This window comes from Pieris rapae, chromosome 11, assembly GCF_905147795.1.
Source record: "Pieris rapae chromosome 11, ilPieRapa1.1, whole genome shotgun sequence".
Classification (NCBI taxonomy): Eukaryota; Metazoa; Arthropoda; class Insecta; order Lepidoptera; family Pieridae; genus Pieris; species Pieris rapae.
In genome coordinates this window covers 4,869,758-4,895,750 of record NC_059519.1, presented here as the reverse complement: position 1 = coordinate 4,895,750, position 25,993 = coordinate 4,869,758, and the positions used below count along the sequence as shown (strand labels likewise).

Sequence of the window (25,993 nt, the reverse complement as noted above, 5' to 3'; positions counted from 1 at the left end):
AAGAGAAGAACTGGCAATAAACTCTCCGCCAATCTTTTTAAACGGCCTAGGCTAATAAGGGAGCGTTCAAGTATGACGTAACGAATTTGGAGGGTTTTTGGGTAAAACGTTACGTTGCTGGGATTGAATTATGCGTTATTGTTAATATTATCGACTTTTCGCTACTTCACACCACATACATGGCAACTTTTGGGTTCAGTGAGTCACTGAGTGGTAACAAAACGTTTTACTATTTGGTCCAGAATAACGTAACGGCGCGTTACATGTGGGGGGGGGGGGGGCAAGAATCTCCAAAAACGGCGTGACGTAATACTTTAACGCTCCCTATTATGTAAAATAGAGCTATATTAAGACAACTTCCTTCAACTATTAGACAGGAATTATCAGCTTTCTGATTAAAATTATTCTCTTAAAAATATTTTTGACTAGATCTTTTAGTACAAGGACAAGCAAAAGCAATTAAATTTTAAAACTCGAAAAAACTGGTCTTTATTTATCATCTGAAAAGTTAAGTCACAACAAAAATGATTTAATAAATGTAAATTTAAATGTACTTTTAAATTAAATTAATACGAGCACAAGGATACAAGGAAAATGCCATATAGTATAGTTGCTTTGAAATAAATACTAAATCAAGTTTTATCAATATTTTAAAGGGCTATATTTTAGTCAGCCAATCAGTTACAACGAGTAATATCTCAACATTTATTATCGTGAAAATAAATCTGTAATTCCTACGATGGCATTCCTTGCTTTATTATGCCTCTAAAAATCCGTAAGTGTTATACCTGTCAAAAATACGTAGACTCTCGTGCAACATATCATCGTGGTCTTGCAAGGCCAGGCCACGTGGTCTTAGGCATTGCTCGCGTAGCAGAGACCGGACAGTCTCCAGACTGCGCGTGAGTGCCTTGGCCAAGGGGCGCATAGCCGCCGATTCCTCTTCACGGTTCATTATTGAGGAACCGGCTGCCAGACACTGGAATTTGTAAAAAAATAACAATTAGAATTTGTATTATTAATTCATTATTTGGTATACAAAATCGGTTTGAAACATAATGCAATTCAATCTACAAGAGACCGTAAATAAAACGTATATTAAACTTCGATTCGATTTTAAGTCTACATTTGATAATAAAAACAGTAATAGTATATTTTTTTTCAAACCATTTTGCTCATTCTTAAGCGAATCTTTATAATATATAAAGAATATTTGTGCCTAAACACCTGACGCTACCACTTATAAAGTTCTTAAGTATATACCTAAACAGAACAGATAATTTAGCGCAAACGATGTCAAGTGTACCAACATAATTGTACAAGCACGTCATAGACAAAAAGCGTATAAAATATATTATTAAATAAAATACATTATAGTCGGGTTGACTAGGACAGTCGGTCTATACCGCATTTTACTTTATTATTTCATCCCAGTTGATCTAGTGACTATTCTTACAAAACATCATATTCACACTTCATTGCAAAGAAACACAAATAACACAATACATAAAAATTACAAGGGATGCAACGGGCGTCCTTATCGCTAACAAGCGATCTCTTCCAGGCAACCCTAGTAAGAAAAGAAAAACAAAAATTACCACCAATCAAAGACCTTTCTAATCACGATTCAAATATTACTACATATATTTGTTAAGACAATTTTCAAAACCCACCTCAGCACCGAACCAAAGCTGTCCAGCGAGATTGTCCTGCAACACGTCCTCTGGGAATTTGACACGGAAACCCCTCGCCACCCGCTCGTCGCCAAGCACCTGGTCCATTATCTGACTGGTTATGTTTAGTACTCGATCCTGAAATTAATATACCACAGTTTAACATTTCGTGACCAATTAACAAACTATTTATATTAAATTACATTATTAATAGCAAATGGTCCCCTCTCCCGGGAAATCTCCACCAATAAATTGTAGAGCCAACAATTTTAATGAACGTAATATATAATAATAATAATAATAATAATAATTTATTTATTTTTCTCCCTTAAACATTAAACAATAATAATTCTTAATATAGTAACAGTATTGGGAGACTGGTTTCCAAACTAGGTAAGAACCTGTAATATGGATAACCAGGCTTCCATTCCATAGCATATACATAACAAAAAGGTAGTTTGTAAGGGATTGTGTATGTGAGTGTGTGTGATAGTGGGGAAGGGTACGCATGCGTGTGTTAGTGAGTGTTAAAGGGTGTTTGACATGACAAGAACATATTATGTGAAAATTATTATTTTATTACTTCTAGTAGAATTTCAGTTTCATCATAGCTCAAAGTACTTAAAAATTTATGAATTGTTTTCTTTACACATTTTTTTGTTTTAGCATATATATTCAGAGTTTTGTTGAGTTTGTTATATAAGTAACAGCCAAGAAAAGAGAACGATCGTTGAGAAAAATTAGAAAAAGATGGGGTTGTACAAACGTTATATTTGCGACGTTTGTCCAATATAGCGGTATCAAAGAATAAGAGCGAATGTTGTTTCAGAATAGTGTATAAGATAAAAAGTTGACGAACTGTAAGTACAGAACAGGTTTTATAAAGTTCATCAGTAGGGAATCGGAAGGGGAGAGACAATGAGGTTTTAAGAACTGCACGTTGGGCTCGCTCAAGTTTCAGGAGAGAGGTTTTATAGGTGCCTCCCCAGACCCAGACACAGTAAATTAGCAGGGATTGGCAAAGCGACTCGTACACCATTCTAATTGTAGTAGAGTCAGCAACCCCACGCAGGCTCCTGAATACATACATTAGCTTACGCAAGCGTCCCGAAAGCAATTCAATGTGACCATTATAGCTAAGATTATGGTCTATAAGTACGCCGAGGTACATTAGTGTACTAACGTTTTGCAGCCGTGGGCAGTCGCACGAACCTTTCGAGCGTTGCAGACGGGGGCAGCAATGAGTCACGATTGTCCACTGATGTTGTGGATGGCACCCTCGTTTTGTAAATGCCATGTATTTTGTTTTGTCTGCATTGAGCGTTAAGACATTGTCGCTAAGCCAATCCGTCACCCTATCCAGGCCAGATTGGGCGTGAGCGTAAACCTCCCCCCAAGTCGGTGCATTAAATAATAAAGCCGTATCATCCGCAAAGGTTACAATGGTTCCATTGGTTAACTGTAGGTTGCATAGCTGATTAATATACACTAAAAACAGGGTAGGACCCAATACGCTACCCTGCGGGACACCGTATCGAACAGGAAGGTCCTCGCTCACACTATCACCAATCTTTGTGGCCTGGGTCCTATTGCTCAAATAGTCACTGAATAGTCCCAATTGGGCCCCTCTCACACCAGTATTCTCAAGTTTTTTTAATAGGATTTCGATAGAAACCGTGTCAAAAGCCTTAGCTAGATCCAGAAATATAGCTATGCACTTCATGCCCCCCTCTAGGTTCCTAATAATGTAGTCAGTAAGTGCATGAACTGCATCCCCGGTGGATCTTCCAGAGCGAAAACCGTACTGGGAAGTAGATAGAATGTTGTTCATCTCTAGAAATTTTATAAGCCTGTTATTGATTATTTTTTCCAAAACCTTAGACATTGCTGGTAAGATGGATATCGGTCTATAACTGTTGACACGGTCCCTAGCGAGGCCTCCTTTATGAATTGGTATTACTAACGCTTGTTTAAAAGCAGATGGAAAGGAACCATTGCTGAGAGCCAAATTACATATATATGTGAGAGGGGGTACAATAATTGCTTTATATGACCTTAGAATCTTAGCGCTAATCCCGTCTCGCCCTGTGGCATCGCTCTTGAGGGCTATAACAAGTTTTTCCACCTCACTCTCATCAGTTGGTAATAGTACAAGAGATTTATGGTTATTATTATCTCCAAAACTGCATTCAACAACAGAATTAGAATAATTCTTTTGTAATATATTTTCCGCCAGATTCTTGCCAACGCCCACGAAAAATTGATTTATATCATTGACCGCTACCAAATTATTGGAGTAATTTTTTAGCAATTCATTAGGAGGTGTTAGCGATTTTTGTCTATTTGTTATTGTGTCAATTGTTTTCCAAAGTAGTTTTGGATTGTTTTTGGCTTTATTTAGTTCATTATTTTCATAGTTCCTTTTTAGTTTTCTTAACAAATTGTTGCAGAAATTCCGGTATCGTTTATATGTGGTAATTATTATCTCATTATTGTGATATTTTTTTGCCTTTTTGTGTAGGTTATCCCTGTTTCGCATGCACTTCAAAAGACCGGGAGTTATCCAGGGTTTAATTATCATTTTTCTTTTCGAGGGACTAACTTGCGTCGAGTTCGACTTGATGGCTTCAGTAACAGATGCAATCAAAAAGCTCGCAGCGAAATTTACATCAGACGAATTAAAGAGAGGACTTAAATCCATATTATAAAGGCTAAGTGCGAGGCCCTCGTAGTCTATTTTAGTTAACGGCCTACTCACGGTACCACCATGGTTTAATTTAGACTTAAGAAATAGTAAAACGGTTTTATGATCTGTCAGTGATGTTTGGGCAACAAATGTGTGTGCTTGAACCTTAGTTTTCAGAAGGACATGATCAAGGCAGTTATCTACTCGTGTCGCAAATGTGTGGGTAGGGAGCAAACCGTGATAGGCTGCTAGGTTTAAATAGTCTCTGACATCATCTTTTATTATTTCTCTATTAATTATAACATTCATATCGCCTGTCAATACAATAGTTTTGTAGCTAGTGTATCTTGTCAGTAAGTTATTTAGTGATGATATAAAATTCGATTTATTGCTATATGATGGAGAACGGTAAATGCCAATGATAATTGTATTTGGGTCAATTTTAGCTACCAAGCAATTAGCATCCATGAACACCGGTTCCTCTATATGGGTAGGAATATAGTCCTTGATGTACATTACCACGCCATCGTTTTGTAGTAAGTTTGATGTGGTATGAAAAGAATTATAGCCATGCAGTGTTGGCAAGTTATTGTTGTCCCTTATCCGACATTCAGTCAGTATAATGACATCCCAACTTGTGCGTGACCTAACTAACAAAGTTTGTAAACCTGCAAAGTTTGCTGATATACCACGAATATTCTGATTTAAGACTTTAGTAAAATGATTTGGGTTATGAATTAAACTATGAACGTCCTCAATATTACATTCTACACAGTCAGAATTAGAAAAGGAGTCAATATTGGTTTGTAATTGTAATTGTGAGCAGAGGGTTGAGGAGAATTTTGATGTTTTGTCTATATCATCAAAATATCTATCCATATCTGGGTTTGGTGAGGTCCATGGGGTAGAGAGGTGTATTTAAATATGGCGTTTTCCATAAGCGAGGAACCAGTAGGGAGCAAGGTAGGATGAAGCAGGATAGGGTATGTATTAGGAATTGGCGATCAAGTAATTTTATTTTGAAGTGTTTATGCAATGGTAGGTATTGAGGCACGATTGTACAAGAGTAAGCAGTTATGTGTAGTGGTTTAAAACTATTTATAGGGAAAGTAAGATAGGAGTGTGAGTTAGTCCTTAACATAAAAGAGGCAAGTTGACTAGCCAGTACATGTGAGTTATATAAACTTAAGTAACAAATATTAGAAATAATTACAATACCTGAATTCAGCACGCAAGAGAGTGAGATACAATATGGTTTAAATAAAGGTTGGAAATGAACTAATTTAACGATCAGTCAGTCCATGTTCATTAGGCTTTGAACTTGGGCCTCTTTGATATATATATACATATATATATCAAAGATTATGCTACACACCGTCCCTATAGAAATAAAAATATAAAAATATATATATGTATGTACTCAGTCTAACAGTGCTCGGAAAAGGTTTTTTAGAACTATTTCTTTTTAAACTGAATTTAGATAAAATTTTGTCAATTCTATCCCGAAACAAGTCTGAAACGTATGAAAGTAAACACGGGTTCAAAGACCCGTGTTTACTAAAGATCAAAAAATCTGAGAACATTATAGGAAATTAATTAATATACCAAAAATTTGGTGGACAACACAAAACATAGAAACATCGATACAATATGTATTTAGGAATGCGCACATGTACTGATGTCAATCAAAACTAGATATAATTTAATATAGATCGCTGTTGTCAGAGTAGTTATTCATGACTCGCGTGCGCAGAACCAGTTACAATAAACACGTGAGTAACGTTCACTGCACATTGTATCAAATATCTATATGTGTCGTTGGATTTACTTATTAATTATATCTGTAGCTACAGAATAAACTAAAATAAGTATGGCAGCATTAAAATACTTCTTAAATTTTGAACAAGCGTGAAATGAGATAAGTCGTAGACGCAAATTAGTACAAAACTGTGTTTTTAGCGGTTTCCTTGTGTAAATTTGATACGTATGAGTCTTATTAGGTATTTTAGCATAACATTTTTAAGTATTAATTAAAATATGTGCATATCAGAAGTACATATACACATGAGATTAAAATAAGATATATAAGATCTTATGGCAAATATAATATGTTCCGATACATTACTTAGATTTGTCTAACGACATGTCTTCACATGTATATATACTTTTGTGCACTTATTTATAAACTATATGGCCAAACAATGGTTTTTGAATTAATTATAATATTTGAACAAGTATATTGCAGTACGTATCTAATTACTTTTTTATAAAATTCGAGTAAAAAAGTTCTATTGATTGTGTATTTTTTTAATTCAAATTTAAAATAATGTCTAATTTAGTCACGATTTTTCCAACGATTGGCAACGCTATAAATGGTAAAAATTTCTTGTGTATATCAATTCAATTGTGCACAGCTAAGCTTCGAACGCCCGCTATAATTTAATTTGTTTATTTATTGAACAGCTCCAAATCTTAACTCAAGGTGTGGTAAAAACACACAACTCAAAGCTTTATAGAAAACATCAATGTCTACAAAAAGTGTGTACACAGTGTAATAAAATAAATATTCGTGCGAAGCAGGTACTGAACGTCGGTTTTATTATAAATGTTCGCCTTTAATTAATATTATGCATTTAGCTCAATTATCGCAGCCGTGTATGACTCAATTGAATCACGTTTGATCAAATGACGTGATCTTGTATTGCGTTCCTATTTACGTATACATGAGCGTTGACTGCAACATTGCGTTTCGTTAAGCACAGGCCTACCCCGTCTGATTTAAATATAAATCTACAACGTAATTCTTAATTTTCATTAGATACTTAATTACAATATTGAATTTAATCGTTAGAAAACAATAATTTCAAGCGATTTATTAAGCGAATTAATCAAAATCAGTATGGGTTTTATAGGGTAGCCCAGCAGGCATAGTGGCTATACCCATTAATATAGTCAAATTAACGGTGATACCAATATATACTTAATAATATATTTTAAAAATCTAAGAATGAGTGTGATATCAGGAAAAACCAACAGACCCGTCTTCTCAGTCCGTCTCTAAAACTGTAAATCTTTTCCCGTTTTACTTATTAATTAACCGATCTAATTAACCTGGAACAAAGTTAGATCTTTATATGTAGCTATAGTTAAAAACTTTAGTATCAAGAGATTAAAATACGGACCGTTTTCTAACAATATACCATAAGTTATTTAATTTATACAAAATATTATTATAGCGGACTATAGCTAGTTATAGTAAATTTACAAAGTTTATAAATAGGATGAAAAGTATTATCAAAGATAAACATGTCCTATCAACACGGATGAGTTGAATTGATAACAAACGAACGATTGTTTCATTTATTCAAATTGTGTTGATAAATGGATTGTAAGTTACAACTTCTTATTACCCAAGCGATATCAAATACCTAAAGTCACGAAAAAAGATTTTTTTCAGGAATACAAATAGGATTGTTTCAGAACTGTCAATTATAAAGTGTAGTGGCAGATTGCTTTGTAATAAGGCTCAATTTAAAATGCACCAAAATTTACATATATTTGATGTTCTCATATATGTCATATATATGTAGAAGGTAATAAGTAAGATAAAAAACCAATGACACACCCTTTTAAGTTTGGTATCAGATCACAGATGCATGTATCTTTTACATGATAATAAAATAGGAAAATAGGTGATCAACCTTCTGTGGCTGACACACCAACGACTTTTTGGGACTTAGACAAACCAGTTTCTTCACGATACCTGCCTTCCGCGTACAAGCGAGTGTTAAATGCGCACATAAGGAGCATTGATGTTCTGCCGGGAAACCCCAGGGATGAGAAACTCACGCTGAATCCATTAGGCCAACAGAGCTCTAGTCAAGTAAGATACAAAAATATTATAAATATGTCACTGTTGGAAGACCACCGCTTCGAATAAGGAAGCCCTAATATGTAAACTTTATGGACAAATGCACTTAACGAGAACAAATTGTTTATGGCATTAAACTAGTAATGTCAAACCTGTTTTCTATCTTGCCTATGCCCTATTAAAAATTTAGAATATACATATTTGAAGAAATTTATCCAAATATCTATGAAGCGATCAGCCTCCTGTGCCTGACACACGCCGTCGGCATTTTTGGATCGAAGGCATCCGGTTTCCTCACTGTTCGAGCGAATGTTAAATGCGCATATAGAAAGAAATTCTATTAGTGTACAGCCGGGGATCGAACCTACTACCTCAGGCATAAGAGTGCCACGCTGAACCCACGAGACTAACACTGCTGCATAACCAACGTTTTTAGTGTTTAAATTAAGTAGTAATCATTTCTTCGGGTCCTTAGTTCAATTAGTCATGCGCTTCAGATTTGGTGCTTACATCGTTCATTTGATTCAATGAACTGTGAAATGTGAATCATTCTTTTTGCTAGGTCAACAGTTTCAAATTGTAAATTGGGTAATGGAATTACTGGAATCGGAAATATTGTTACATTAAAATATTTTCAAGGCCAGACAGAGAAAACATAAAAGTATACTTTGTCGACAAAATCATTTAAATAGTTGCGATTATATCTGTGTAATGTTTATCAAAATATTTGTGGTTTATTTGGTCCACTGTTTAGCATAGATAAGTTCTTACAAGTAGCTAAGCGCTGACGATAAGATGTTATAGAAATAAATAATATCGACGTTTCTGTATTTGCTATATATATTCCCAACGAATGCAAGAAAAACCAAAAAACGAGTCTGGGATAACAAAAAAAAATCAATAGACCAACATTTCTTTTAAGACTGCCTGTACACACAAATCTTCAAAACCTCCACCCAATTTTACCAATTGACTCAAAAGCTGTCTGACCACTTTCAATTCTCATTTTTACCTATAGTCAACTGTACGGACTCCTTTTTTACTGTTTTGATAAAGCATAAAAAATTCACAAAGCAATTGTCACGGTGATTTATCTCGGCCTCCAATGGCTGATTCATACCAACCAAATACGCATTCAAGGTACTTTTGGATAAACGCAATATGGGCCGATTGTCTACCCACTTTACATACAAGATAATAATGCAATTAACTAAAAATGCCACTAAATGTCCGTAGCAAAATATTTGTGTACTGATTCATATTGACTTTATTGTCAATTAATAATTTCAGTTTTGGACAGCTCAAAGAATCGATTTTACATAAAACTTTTCACACGTTCAAGTTTTGCAGACGAAAACTCTTGTTTCTATTGCTATTCGAATGAAAATTTTAAAAAAAAACTCAAATTCTATGAAGGGCGTAACACAGGTTTTCTTATAAAAACATCAAGTCAAATATCGACAATACAGTTCACTAATAACAATAGCGATTCGTTCTATAAAGAACAATGGAAAGTATGGTAATTCCTATTAAACGATTATCAGTAATTAATCATAACATTTATGTACAGCGTTTTTTCTAATCTGTTTCAGTATGAATCATTGTTCGTATTAAGCACACGTTTCTTATAAACAGCTGTATCTATAAGTTCGAATGAATGCTATTAGGAAAACAACGAACAAAAAGTGAACATATAAGTAATTATTACAATATGAATACCTATTTTTTATATTGATAATTACGGCACTGATACCGTACGCTTCGGGGCCGTAGAAATATGCGGGGCGACTACGTTTTTGTATAGCAAGTCTTTATTTAGAAAAAGTGACGAAATGGGGTGTCTCTCACACATTAATTTAGTATACACGAATATACGTAGTATAAATGTACATGTTGCTCTTAATTCTCTTCTACAATCTCTTTCATCGCATTCTTATCCACAGGTACCCTGTTGCAAAGGAATTGGTTTCTGTTTCGTATCGTCATGTATAAAGTCTGTCAGGCTGTGAATTGTCATTTGTGAAGGAAATTTTCCAATATTATATAGGTTGTAGAAGAAAATATTTAAGGGGTTAAATTCATACATAAGAAGTGCAAACTCTTGGATCGTACATATAAAGACTGTCCTGAAGAAATTGTACACTATTTTGTGTTATATTTTTTTAATTAAAATATTTAGATAAATATGGAACCGTGTAACGACTTGTTTTCGACATACGACAGCTGCAATTCAACAGCGACTGGAACGTTGATGCGTTGATGCGTAAAATTAATGTATTTTGACAATACATACAAAATACGGTATCGTGTATTATTTAACAATTACAAATAAATAAAATAAATCAGTGGCGCTACAACCTCTTTAGGTCTTGGCCTCAGATTTCTAAATCTGTTTCATGATCCGCCTCCAGTGCCTGAGACATGTCGTCGACTTTTTGGATCTAAGACATGTCGGTTTCCTCAAGATGTTTTCCTTCACCGTTCGAGCAAATGTTAAATGCGCACATAGACACAACTCCATTGGTGCACAGCCGGGGATCGAACCTACGACCTCAGGTATGAGAGTCGCACGCTGAAGCCACTAGGCCAACACTGCTCACAATATAGAAGTGGCTACTTTTCTTGTAATGCTCCAGGTCAACTTAAAAGACACATCGTATGTCTACAGAGTTGATAACAGCTTTAATAGTTTAATTGTACAAACCTGCGCATGACGGAGTTGGTTGACGAGTGTGGAGCACCTCTCTGGGTCTTTTCTTCCATCAAACGAATCCAACTCAGCAGCTATCATGTTTAACGCATCGTCAGCGAAGAAAAACTGCGCTAGCAGCGAACGGTCGTCCCTCTGAAAGAATTTGCAGCACTTATTAATTAATTAAATATAAAAGATGTCTGGTACTGGAAGGTGGGTGGTATAAAATTATTTACTAGCCAAACTTTCAAATATAATCCCTGGAGGTAATAAGGTCTCAATTGGAGTTTGGTTAGGTAATATTAGAATTAATTATTACTTTATTATTGATAATGCTCTATGGACTAGACACGATTTATATCGTAACAAAAGGATTTTTATTGACGGTGGTGAAATTATAACACTATATAAAGTGTAAGAAAATACATAAGCTCTCCACGCGGGTCTAAGATAGGCCGACAGGCTTTTCCAAGTCATTTTAACCAAAGATAAAACTTACTGATAAAGGGGTTCATGATTTAGCTCTATTCACAAATCATATATACATATTTGAATGAATTCTCTTTGTTTAATATAGGTTAACCCAACCGTAGTTTGGGGTCGGCTTGTCTGTATCCAGCATAGTCTAAGGTCATTTGACCTAATAAAATTCATTGATAAAACCCAGTTCCCAAAATAATCCTAGAAAGCAATCACGGCATGACAACAAAACTATCTGGACGTGGCCTTAATATCAGATCACATCAAAACAAATCCGCTTCCATGTATTACCAAACATACATAATATGTTGTGCAATAAAGGTCACGATATTCAATTACTCTGATAACGCTTAAAATAAATAATCCTCAATTACTTTTAAGATAACTCCTTTGTGTAATACCTTTAGTGCGTAATTTATAGTAGCGACTTGTAGACTTATTCAGAATCGTGCATTAAGCCGTTTAACCAAGTTTAATCAAAGATATTTATTTCACCATTCAATCGGTTGCGATGGAAAAAACCGTTCACTGGGCTGTTTCCTTAAATAAGTCGTTAATAAATAAATCAATATTAAAGTAATAATAATGAATTGAGTATGGAATTTTGCCGTCATACTCCACCGTACAACGTGAACGTACATAAAGAAATATCATGATTTCGTAGTAATTAGTATAATTACTTACACTATATCTAATAACAATTAAAAGTAGTGCAACGTAAATGAGTAGGTAAAACCACACAAATTTATTCACTTCATATTGTGTTTCTATTAAACTACTTTGTTTTGTTGTACTAATGTTTTTAAGTGTACTTTATTATGCCGTTGCGATTTCGCTCTTGCAACAGGTGAAGGCGCGCCTTTTAATGACGACAGAAAAAAAAACATTTCGTTCAAGCATGTAATATGTGCTAAGACGTATCAAAATATTAATTTATCTTAACCCGTTTTACTTGCATTGCCCCCTCCCCCACATTCAAAGTCCATCCTGCACAAAATCACACGCGCACAATCCCATACGATACATACGTTACGTATACTCTTGCACAAGAGGTATACAAACAGTGCTTCCTTCACGTCCATTTCCTTCGGCGATGTACGCAAAACTGGCTTAACCACCTTACTTATCAGCTAAGGGCAATGATCAAAATTCAGGAAACCAAAAAAATACACCCGCACCGTGAGGTCATTGTGCATGTGCATTTAAAAAGGCCAAGGAGTACTACACCTGCTATTACAACACTTGTATTCCATTTCATATTTAAAATTTCGGAAACATTTTTTAAAAGTTATTTATAAATTATGTTATAAGCTTTATTTTATCCATGCTAAGATCATGTTATTGGTTTTTTGTTTTATTATTCGTACTTTGTAATAAGTGTTAAAGATTTTCATTTAAAACGGCCAGGTACTACGAGTACTATTACAACACTTGGTAAATTATAAACCAAACGATTGCTTTTTTAAATCCTTGTACATTTTATGTTTTTATAAGTGTTCATTTCATATTTGTAATGCTTTTGTCACGTTAATTAGTATCTTTTTTATATGTGTACTAGCAGATCCGACAGACGTTGTCCTGTCTATATGTCTTTAATTTGAAAATTTCAAACTTTTTTTAATAAGCTAAAACATTCTGGACCATTTTGATGAAAATTATTATTCAAATGTTATGACAATATCTAACGATCCAGCACATGGTCTACAATAACACAATGATAACAAAACTTTTTTTTAATTTGATCGCAGCGCTAACTGTCGGGACAGACTAAAATTAAAATTCGAATATTATTTAAAATTTGACAGTGCGATGGTAGCGCCGTCTGTCGGATCCAATGTAAAACATTCCAAAATCAACAACTACTAATTAATTAAAAAAAACATTGTCCAGCAGACAAAATTGTGAATCTAAACCATTCTCAAATCTCCACGAACACACACAAAAAATTTCATCAAAATTGGTCCAGTCGTTTAGGAGGAGTTCAGTCACATACACACGCACACAATAAATATATATATTAAGATTGGGTAAATGTGTTAGGGCACAGTCAACTTTAAGTCTTCGTTAGAACGTTAAGTTAATTATTTAACTGTAAATATTCTGCAATAACGGTATTTTATTTTTATTTTAAAATAACCGAGAGAGCAAACCTTACCTTTTAAAAGTATGCATTAAAATATTCTTTCTAATAGTTTTCGTCGTTTAGCATATGTATTCGGCTTACACAACCGCGAATATTTCCTTGTGTTTTGATTCAAAGAAAAGCCTATTCATTGTTTGTATAAATTCTAGATATAAATGTAAAAACGACTGGTTTGGACACATTTTTTATAGACGATCTTGTATTTGAATAGTAGATTGCTCGTTTCAAATATTGTAATCATTTTAATATTTCCCGACATGAAAGGAGAAGGAGATACGGTCAGACTGGTCACGCCTTGACGGTTTCCTGTATATAAGATTATATTAATAAACAGAAACATTATTGTTCAAGCAGTTCACCCTGCATTTAAAAATAGTATTTAAAATTTCCAAAAAGCTCAAAAGACTTAAAAATAACTTAAGGTGAGTCACGACAAGGTCTGTAAGCTTAAGGATCACAATTCAACTTAATCCTTGTATTCTTGTATAATTAAAAACAAAGATTTGTTTATTTGGACCGAATATCTTGAAAAACTTTGGAATGATTTCAAAAGCTTTCACGATTATAATGCTTCATCATACCTGAGTAACTTGTCTACACCAACCTATAAAAAATATTTTCAGTGATAAGCCTGGTCAGACGTCTAGAAGTCATATTTACTTGACATTTGTGTAATATAAGGTCTGATAAGACAGCACGACGCGTAGTTGCTTTAATTAGCCATGGCAGAAGAATAGTGTTGGCTTAGTGGCCTCAGCGTGCATCTCTCATGCTTGAGGTCAAATGTTCAAATCCCAGTTATGTTTTCTATGATATTAAACACTTAGGATGAAGGAAAACATCGTGAGGAAACCCGCATGCCTTAGACCGAAAATTCAACGGTGTGTTGAAACACTTAGAAGGCTAATCAATTACTCAGGAAACATACAGAAACCTAAGGCCCAGCCCTAGAGGATGGTTTTATTTAAATTAACATGACTTAAAATGTACTGTTCGTCATCCCTGCTATAAACATTCATTGAGTTACCCGAATGTTATAGATAAAACTATCTACAAATATGTTTTATAAATACATGTAATACATAAAAATACAAAATTATTAAACGCGTTAAACCGTTTCATGGACTTCACAGAGACTGGGTAATAATATGCCTTTACCGGTCTACTGAACAGTTACAGTCTAGCGATTGAGATGAAGGAAACATGAGATCTATATATAAAACTAGATTTAACCCGCAGAGTATACCACAAAACGGAAATGTGCCTGGCTTTCTCAAATATGACCTATGATTATTCTATAGGTACCTACTCTATACCTATTAATTGAGAGATTTGATTTTCAATGAAACTATTTCAAGATAAAGAATTACCGTGTGTGCCGAATAGATGGCGTTTAATAACCATTTCCTTAAAAAAAAGTAAAAGACGAGAGCATAACTGTGGTTTGAACGCACAATTAAGATATGCAACTAGGATGAATACTATTTACTATTCCACTATTTAAATACTACTAATATACATATGTATCATTTATATTTTATTCAAATCCCAGGGCATATAAAGAATGTTTTAGTCGGTATGAACCTTACCACGAAATTGTACAGAAAAAAAAGCAGAGCGGACGCTGGATGCAACTGGTAATATCTGGATTTTGCTGGCATAAATCAATTTTTGTAAATACAGTACAATTAGTATTGTCTTTTATTTACATAACTTTTACACATTTAAAGAAAAACACTTTTTTAACGGATTATAGATATGTATTATTATATTTAAACTTATAATTATTTTTACATAATTTTAAATTTAAACCGACGTTTCGCGTGCTTTACAGCGTGCGTGTCACGAGTCACCGTGACCACGCACGCTGTAAAGCACGCGAAACGTCGGTTTAAATTTAAAATTATGTAAAAATAATTATAAGTTTAAATATAATAATACATATCTATAATCCGTTAAAAAAGTGTTTTTCTTTAAATACAGTACAATTTCTAAATTAAGTGCAAGTTAACTTTTTACAATAAGTTTAAGAATATTGCAAAAAGTTTAGATCGTAAAACTCAATTAAAATTAAGGCTGAATCAACGTCAACGACCTATATAGCGATCGGGAGTGACTTTATAAGGTTCCTAACCCCATATAAAAGTGCACTCAACTTAAAAATCTACACACGCAAAGATTGAGAACGAAGCCTTTACAACGTCGCAATAAATATACATCCCAGTGATTTTTATAAAATAAAACTGTACTAATCTTATAATTCAGAACTATGTCATTATCTCAAAGAAGATTTGAATATTTGCTACAAAATTATAATAAGAGACAATATAAATAATAATATTATTTAATTTTTCAGATAATATTCAGACACTTGTATTTCTTACTTTACAATTCCTATTGCACTGGAATTATAAACTGCCAAGAAGTCGTTTGCATGTAGGCCTAAAATAAGGTTTCGGTCATTCGCACCCGTGGGGAGCGCTGGAATGTCACGCAAAAACCAACCCACACCACACCTGCCGTTATTACAATGCTCATATATATGTTGGTATTATATTGAGCGATACGTTCTACTGTAGATTGAAACATAACATATAAGCATATTATTTTAGTATTTTGGACTAGAAATTACAAAACATTAATCAACTTTTTACGTTACATTTAGCGTTATGCACAAAAGCATAATATATAACGTCATAGCAATCGGCCGTTGCTATATCATTGGTGCATATTTTAATTCGACTCCCAAGTCATAATTTCGTATTTTGCGTTGTCAAACTTTAAACATAAAAACGGATTGACAGCTCATGAAACTATATTTAAGTTTAAATATCAGACATATTTTACTGTGCAATTTAAACGGAATATTTATTAAATTTTTATTTGTGGTAAACGAAATTAACGTTGAATTAGAAAAACATAACTAAAGTGAAGACTTTAATACTGCACCGTACTTATTGTTTCACATCCGTGTTCTAAATAATTTATAATTGCTTCGAGCCGTAACTTTTACTTAAGCACTGGGTGTATGTATGTCTACTTAAAGAGGCTACTGTAGAAAGCACTATTTGCCGGTTTCAAAATATTTTTTATATTGTTAGACAGTAAGACCTTCAAACGAACTCTAACCTTAGGGCGTGCTGAATGGCCCAACTGGCGCCGCTAAGTTCAAGGCTTTTTGGGCATGGAGGCTTCAGTGGTTATGAAAGGCCTTTTATCAAGTCTTTTTAATGCATACTTTGAACTAAAAAACATACTAAGTCTGGTTTATCTATATGTATTTTTATTTACTAGGTATGAAGAATTACTTGAATAGTTTCTGTACCATTGCACGTACTCAATATTAGCCAGAAATCTGAATTATTGTGTATTTATTATAGTTGTTACAATAATCTTATGTAAGAATGAGACAATCAAAACATATTACAGAGAGATTACTCAGAAAGATTGAAAGAATATTCTATTGTCCAATACCATTACACAATAAAAGATCAAGTCACAACTTATTATAGAATAGACATTATTTATCTATTGACGTGTGCGAAGCTAGACGTGCTATCAAAGTTAATATTAATGAAGAAAATTAAAACCAACTCCAAAATTTCTTATTTCTACTGATTGTTTTTTTATTAAGTACCGAGAGAAATTTAAATTATAATTTATTTATTTTATGCGGGGAATAAAGGTACTATAAGTTATTCAAAGTTCGTATTCGAAACATCGACACCTTGGTCTTCCAGATAGGAGGAGGTATGCTTACAAACACAAAAAAACATTATATTATAATTTCTTCTTTGGTTGCTTCTTTGTTTTTTTCTGAAGTCGGTAGTAATAAAATTCTTGCTTGCTATGTTTGAAGACAGAGGAGCAAATGAGTTATTTTGCAAATTTTTTCAATAACACGGGCAGAAGGCTCATCTGATTAGCGTGTGTTAAGTGATGGACACAATACCATAAAGTCTGGAAGCACTTTGCCAGCCAATCATTGGTACACTCTTCTTGTAGGACCCCAAGTCGAATTACTTCAGAAATACTTCAGTGTGCAACTGGTACAAGATAGTGCGCGGCAAAAACTGACAAACCATTTGTAAATTTCTACTTTCTATCGCAAATTTAGAACAAAATAATTTTAAGTTTATCACAATCCAACGTTGCTTTTGTTAAATCTTAAAATAGTACAATATTACATCACACGCAATTGGAAACATTGTATGGGTGCGCGTGTATTAACAGATAAGCATGATAATATTATTTATTCTCATTACGGACTTTATAATGTAATTTTCCAGCTTTTATCATCTATGATAAAAATAACACACATCACATTATGTGAAGCAGAGAAAGTGCAGTAAATTTTTGAGTAAATTTTGCTGCTATCTTCTCTTATCTTTTCTATTAATTTTAGTCATCATTAAAGTTTCACTCTCAGCTGGTATGCATAATTCTTACATATTTCAGGACTAGTCTCATTTGTTCGCAAAATACTTAAATATTGTTAGCGTCAGTAAATATTATCATATTCTTGTGTATAATGATCAATCAAGCAAGTTTATCTTATGATTAATAATTTTGCCTGAAACATTAAAAAAGTAATAACTCTGTACGGTATAATAAAGAAAAAAACAAATTGTATGTTGTGTAGTTCTGTAAACGAAATCTTGTGTTATCAGTATATTAATGAAATAATTCACGCCAACAAAATCGCGGATATAAATTGATATAATTATTATGGATCCAATTTCAATATCCAATAACGCGAGGCACGTGAAAGCCTCATTCGATGTTTCAACACATCTCGATACATGAGTGTATGACATAATCGATTGGATAATAGCTTATATATACATATTTCTAAGACACACTTACAAAAGTAAATTTAAAAAAAATCTTGTTGAATTTGAAACGAAAAAGTTAGATTCTAGGCTTAATATCAAAAATCCTACCTTTGAATTAGGGGTGTTACGTTCTTAAATCAACAACATACGTCTTTGACCTTTTTACGACTGTACAAATTCCATACAAATTTCATGTCACCCGCAATGTGAGAGTATTAAGTAGTCTATACGTCAGACAGTCACCTCTCTACATGAACCGCTTCATATTAAATACATATCTGAGTTCGAAACACATTTTAAAGGCATTAATAAATTATTAAAGGCACAATAAAATATCACCTACATTTCCTCGCTTCTAGTACTGTCACGTTTGCTTAAGTGATCCTTAATTCATATTTAATTGCTACGAAAGCAACGATTATCGCTGTTCTGTGTTGACACAGTACAATGTGGCTTTGTTTTTCTGAAATTATTTTATTAAAGTATATATTTTAATCCGTGATTAAGATGTATAGGAATGCATTATTTTATGTTTTGTCTACAATATTCAATTAACAGAGGTTTTTGAAAATGATGACAATATTATACCTACATAATCCATTGTTCCGTCACATTATTTTGTAGATGACAAATTTAATTTAAAATTATACAAATTATTTCAATAATAAAAATAAATCTCAAATCATGATTAAATAATAGAATGGAAACAGTTTACTTGTTTCCATTACTCGTCGTACTTCGCACGAGTTATATAATCTATCAATCGGATAGAAGTCGAGCGTACCTATAGCACAAATCAAAAAGGCCTTAATAATTTGTACAAAATTTTGTTTCAATGACATTCTTCTACGCACATAATCTAAACATGTTATCAAACTCAGAGAATTAATGAGATGTTGATTTTAAGTAAACACTTATATCAGCATTTGCTTACTTTAAAAACTGTATTCTAAGATAAAAGTCAAGGAGATTTGAGAGATTTCCAAAACAATTATTAGCAATATTGGTCATGTCTCGTAAATAATATTAATTACTTTCCTATTCTGTCTTCTTCTGAGCCATAAGTAATAATTTTAGTTAGTAGTGTAGTATCAGTCTTTAATAGTCTTCAGTGAGTTTGTCATGCCACGAAGTCAAAAACATTTAAACATCTATGCAAGCCATGAAGAACGCCATTTAAAACAAATTGCGCACCAAATAAAACCAGTCCATTCAAAAAAAAACAACGAAATCGAAAGTCTCACTGTCGCCAATGGCGGCCGATTCGCAGTAGAAAGTTTTTCATGGCTGCGGTATTTAAGCTAATACAATCCTTTTATTAACTAGCTAAACCCGCGACTTCAGCTACAAATTATAAATAATTGCTAGTCTGTGTGTCTGTCTAGTTATTAGTAGTTGTTGTCTGTGTGTTGTGTTGTGTAGTATTGAGAAAATTGGTTTTCCTTTTCGTTTTAATTTTCTGTTCCTTTCTTTAGTTTTAATATCAGACATGTTTACAAAGTCTTTATTTCGTCTCCTGAATACTTCATGCACGACCAATTTTAATTTGTTTGTTTCTTTTTCTGTTCAAGTTGCCTTATTTGCGCGTTATGGCCGCCATTTGCACTTGAATTTTCATGTTTAAAAATTTTATATGTCATTTTGTTTCGTTATATGTCCGATAAAGTATTTCATATTTATACATTATGTATACAATTTATACATATAAAAACATGGTAGCAGATTGTTGCTACTTTAAATATCAGTAAACTTATACTATACGAACTACTCGTACTACGAACGAACTATACAAACTTTTTTTACGATTATAATGTGTAGTGACTATAAGCACACACAGCGTAATAGTCCTCATGCATTGAATGCGTTTGTACTGATTCGGTTTTCGACCAAATATAAGATTATATTATGAAAGATTTTAGCAGTCTTTTAAATTACACAACATTTAAAACAAAACTTCAAACCAGTTTCCAAAGACAACTTTAAGGCATTGGGTATCCTTTGAGGAAAACTAACTGGGATTTCCTTTACACAATATTGTCCCACATACAGTAAATACGTTTTAAGTTACAACGTAAGAAGGTTCTGAATTGTAACAATGGATTGAAATATGGGGAAAGATAACTCTATTTTATTCAGTATTCCAAATTCAAATTAAAAACTGTTTATTCACTTGTGATAAGTTTTCGAACAAGTTGTTTTTCACTAATAGAAGTCAAATAAAAGATAAATACATACCCGATTCATGTTTATACCGACTTATTGTTAAATATATTAAACATTTCGTTTTTATTGATATAAATTAAAAAAAATTAAAAATAAAATTAAAAGTGCATTCGTTCGTCAACAAACCTTAAATACATAATGTGTCAAACATGTAACTGGGAGGTCACAGGCTCCTGAAATATGAAACCTGTTTTTGTTACTTAATTTATTTATTTATTATGCAATCATTAAATCTCACATAAAATGTATGGTACATTAGAGATGCGAAATCTCGTTTCATGATAAGAAAGCAAAGTTTACATACACAAAGAAAGCCAATGTGTATTAAGAATATACGTAGCGCAAAATCACCTACATCATGAGCACACCCCACATACACACCATCACGTACATACCCACACTTTTACATCATCACACAACACAACCAATTTAGGCTTAGTTAAATAAATTAAATCACAATTAGTTAAATGTATCAAATTAAATACTTTTTGTTTGTTTGTTCCCTTTTATAAATTTTTTTGTCGTAAAATGTATCATGTATTCCATCTTTGGCTATATTTTAAGTGTATTTGTTTGTAATTATATATAATTTATGTTAGCTGTGGGAGTATTAAATAAATAAATAAGTAAGTAAGTCAGGCACAAAGCCTCGCTACGTCTTGTTATAAAGAAAGTGCAAAAAACGCACACACGTCCCCTTTGCACCAAGTAATCGTCACTTTATTAATATCAATTGTATGCACGATCGCTTCCCGACCTCGACATTGAGACAGGACATCTCAAATTTCTTATTTATGAATGTATTTATTTTCAAATGTAATAGAATTTATTATAATTTAAGCTTCAAGATCCCAACTTAACAAATCCTTAACACCCAATTTAGGGACAAATATGCTACAAAAGAGCTTATACAATGGTACTCGTATACGTGGTTTCGGATAAAAAAAATAGCAACGAATATAGATTATAAAGGAACAATACAAAAAAATTACAAAGAATACAGGTTATGTTGTACTGCGATTTCACTAGCGAATACAAAAAATTGCCAGTGTCGAAATCCAAACCCAATCCAAAATTTAGCATCTTATAAAAGGCCAGCTAGGAAATTATGCTGTTCTTTTAAAACTATACTCCTATAAAGTCCTGAATAATTATTAATTAATAAATAATAACATCGTTATTTTAAGATTTACTTTAACTTGTATTCATAAAAATTTCGTCAAAATTCAAAAACGAGCTTTTTGATGTTAAACGCCTCCAGAAAAGCAGTAATGTCAAGGGTCCAGATAAACTTAATGTAGTTACATGCATTGTGAAAATCATAAAATATTTAAATTACCCACATTAAAAGGTTTCCGTGGTCTTGCGCTGGCAAGGTTGTTATAAAAATAGTACAACTAAAAAGGACGGAATATTTCTCTGAATCTTTTTGTTTAAAAATTAAAAAAAGGATGGGAATAACCATTACTGCAGTCAAACATTCATCAATCAAAATGTACTCTTAATTTACTGGCAATAAATATTACAATATTACATAGTACTAGCATTGTAACTTACGACATGTTAGTATTTAAATATAAAAAAAGTAAACACTTCATAATATCGTAAGTACGAACCCAATGTCTTAACTAAGGATACATCAGCCTTCTTGCTTTAAGATTGTGTACAACTATAGAGCGCGTGAAACATGAACACTAGTATAAATTGGATGGACACGACATTCTACCGTGTTCGATTGTTACTCAGCTCAAACAAACATTTTACTACATTGGTAGCTCAATAGTGAAAATATATTTACTTCCGATTACACAATTAAGAATGAAACATCTGAAGCGTTTAAAAACCTATTTTTTTCATACATTTTTTTTCTAAATGCTATAAGTATTACACCTATTGTTAACAATTCTGATAATTCAGCATCGCTTAACATTGAACTGATAACAAAAACAACATGTTATATCTTCTGAGATAGAACATGTTCCAACAGCAGATAGCATTTCAAGTAAAAAATATATCAGGTTTTTACACCCTCCTATTGTCACATGTATTAGATTAAAAAATATTATTGTTTATTTCCTGGCACCTTAAAAATATGTATGTAAAATTCTACATAAATAGAGGAAACAATTTACAAAACATTTTGGAGCTTGTGTCAATAATGGATGATTAAAATCCATTCATTCGTTTTGTTTAGTGTGTTGTAAACTAGCCTTGGATTAGCATTAATACATATATGAAATCCATGAATATTTATAAATAAATATATTTTAACATATCCAATGGGTTGCTGTATAAATTTTATTAGAAGAGCAATTGTTAATCTTTTCACTTGATTATAAGTAGTCGCAAGTTTTTTTTCTTAAATCTTTGTAGAATTGATTTTAATTTTGAGTTTGCTTGAAGACAGCTAAATACATTGAAAATTTATAAATTAAAACTTTAAACACACAAAACACAATTGAGTGCCTGTTTGAAATTCTGTAAACAGCGAAAGTCACCTAAGTGAAAGTAAACCTTATACTATCTACATAGTTTATTACCCATAAGGATATAGGTTATTATTATGAGTAGTAATGATTTGTATTAGGTAAGATAGTTTATTAAGGTAGGCAGGTTGTATGACATTTGACTGAAAACATACACCACCTTTAAAAAATCTATTTGCCACCAGGTATAAAATAAATAAAAATCAGAATTTGACAATAAATATAACCTACATTCATATTGCCCCAATTGACAAAGTTTCATTGTGGAAACCTTGTTTAGGTTAAGTAAGTCTTGTTCTTTAAACCTATTACCATACATTAAGGATAAAATACTAATTTGCTACATTAGTTGGTTACATACACAGTTTAAATTTATTGACTTTAATAACAAAACTCTTCTTATCATAAAGTATATTTTATTATCTCAAGTATTATTCTTGTCATTTAACATATGTAATATTTTTTTATATTGAACCTTTTACTTTTTGGTCAAAATAGTTATTAAAATTGTAAATTTATTGATTATAATAAAAAAAATGTATTTTGATGTAAAATTACAGAACCGTAATTGCAGAGAAATATTTATCACTCATAATAAGTAGTTATTTAGTATTACCGAAAAGTAACATAAATTAAATTCAATACTCAGTCTCAAAAATTTAAATTACCATGTTCCAATTTTGTAACATCCATATTTTTAGACTAATGGTTGGTTTTCTAATTCTGTTTACAAATAAATACCATATCGTTAATATACAAAATACAGGTTTACTAGCTAAACAAATAGTTGTGGATAGGCTAAAATCTACTTTAAAAAGCAAATACATTTACAAAGTTATTAAACCATAAGCCATGACGTAATATGAAACAATAGCTATCGCGAAATAAAACAACTGCTGTGGCGATTAGAAAAGGAAATAACTTTAGCCCCGATGTGCAATGGGTAGGTAAAACTATTGGAAGTATTTTGCAATCGTACTTGATGCGTGGTAACAAAGAAATCATTGCTGCAAAGTTTATTTGCAGATAAATACGAGGTAGATTTAGAACAGGGTCTACTTTCGACACTAAATTTGGTTGCCTAGTATCAATAAAAGTAGTAAAAAAAGAGAAACTACTACAATGTTATGACATACCTTTGGTTTGTAAAACCATTTTCTGAGAGACTCCATCGGACCAGTTTTGTACAACAGCCTCATAAGAACAGCTCACAACACAATCACACACATGATAAAATTTAACAATCACCAAAATTCAACACGTAGATGAAATGCACAAAACAATTTCTTTATTATTTACGTCAAAAAACACAGAAAGCGGACATGTTCAGCGGAACGCGTTTACTATTCACGTTTGAACTCTGAATGATGAATGAAAATTAATTTTGATCGATGTTGCCGTTTTACGGTTAAGTTTTGCTTTACCGTTTTGCTACGTTTGCAAAAAATAAAATTGTTTATAAATTAAATTTATTTTTAGTAAAGGGTATGTGCCTAGAACACAACAATACTGTTCATTCATATTACAGTTTTATTATTACTGAAAGGTCTTTATTATTCTAAATAGAAGTACAACCATACTAATCATGGCATACCATCGTGCAATTATTCAAATATCTTTAATTACAATATAAAATAACCGAACCGAGAATTTATAAATATTACTTTTTGCCGTTTAATTAGAAACTATCACAAGTCTAGCAACAAAAAAAGGGCTGTTGCGACAGCTTCATTGATATTTCCGAATTTTCCAAAGAGAATGACATCATCCTGTACGATGACCGAGTACTTACGTCAATGTCAATTTCCGTATCTCGATTCTCGTATCGTTCCTGAATCCTCATGTTCACTTCGATTTCGTTTCTCCTGTTTTGGGCTTAAGAGTTATTTGCTGGAAATAATTAATTATAAGTAAAAAATAAATTAGTTTTCATTACATATTAATGCTGGTTATTTAACATTTAATCTATAAAAGCTTTTTAAAATTAAGAGTTATGATATTGCTCTTCTGTATAGTGAGCGCAAAATGAACTGTTGTTTTAAACTGGTTCTGCTAGAGGGCACTATTCCAACTCGTTATGATATTTTAACTGTATAGGAATATTTTAAAATTATTATTACAAATAAATGAACCCGGAAAAAAATAAACCGTATAAAAGAAAAAAAGTTATAAATATCGGTCAAAATAATAAAAATCCTTTAGTAAATACATAACCATACCTATATCATTTTTCTGGTAGCAAGAAGTAAAAAAATCTATTGTTCTTTTAAATTAAATTTATCTTTGTTTGATAATTTGTAGAAGCAAGTAATATACTTGTCTCTTTTGTCCAAATAAATCAAATCACTTTTTTATTTTCTATGAAACATGTATTTTAATTAAATTATCAAATAATTATTTCAGATAACATGCGAATGCCATCCGGACATAATTTTATTTATCACCGTATATATGTTAAAATAATTGTTATTACTTATCAAATTACTAAGTACTACATATATATAATTTATTTTTAATCATTCTAATTGCCTTAGTCAGTACCTTAAATACCTCGTTGGCCACCACCAAAAAATAACAGGAAATCATATTGAAACTAATATTTTGACATTTGTTACCGTTTGTCTCACGTTACAAAAGAAAAACGTATTACAACTAACGAGTTAAGATATTCTATTTCAATTTTAGAGGTTAAGGATAATGTTTGGCGTAAATTTTTTGTATATTTTTCTCAAGGACAGTTATTCAAGCTTACCAACTGTAGACAAAGAACTTTAGTTTCACTAAGCTACTTAGTATAATTGTAGTTTGTATTATATAACAAAATCTTCAACTTTTTCTTATACTTTAAATAATTTTTACATAATACAAGAAGCCAGCCAGCCAATAAGATAAATTTTAATAAAT

General features: G+C 32.2%; 1 protein-coding gene across 1 annotated transcript in view; it reads right to left on the bottom strand.

The window, feature by feature from the left end:
* LOC110998944 (lateral signaling target protein 2 homolog) overlaps positions 1 to 24,467 on the bottom strand; it is a 33,949-nt gene extending 9,482 nt beyond the window's left edge. Inside the window, exons 1-4 of the mRNA XM_045629985.1 lie at positions 24,226 to 24,467; positions 10,935 to 11,075; positions 1,674 to 1,811; positions 789 to 979 (exon numbers count right to left, since the gene is read on the bottom strand). Of these exons, the coding sequence (XP_045485941.1) occupies positions 789 to 979; positions 1,674 to 1,811; positions 10,935 to 11,075; positions 24,226 to 24,288 (533 nt within the window). The 5' untranslated portion in view covers positions 24,289 to 24,467. The remainder of the gene's footprint in view (positions 1 to 788; positions 980 to 1,673; positions 1,812 to 10,934; positions 11,076 to 24,225) is intronic.
* Between the last annotated feature and the right edge of the window lie 1,526 nt (positions 24,468 to 25,993).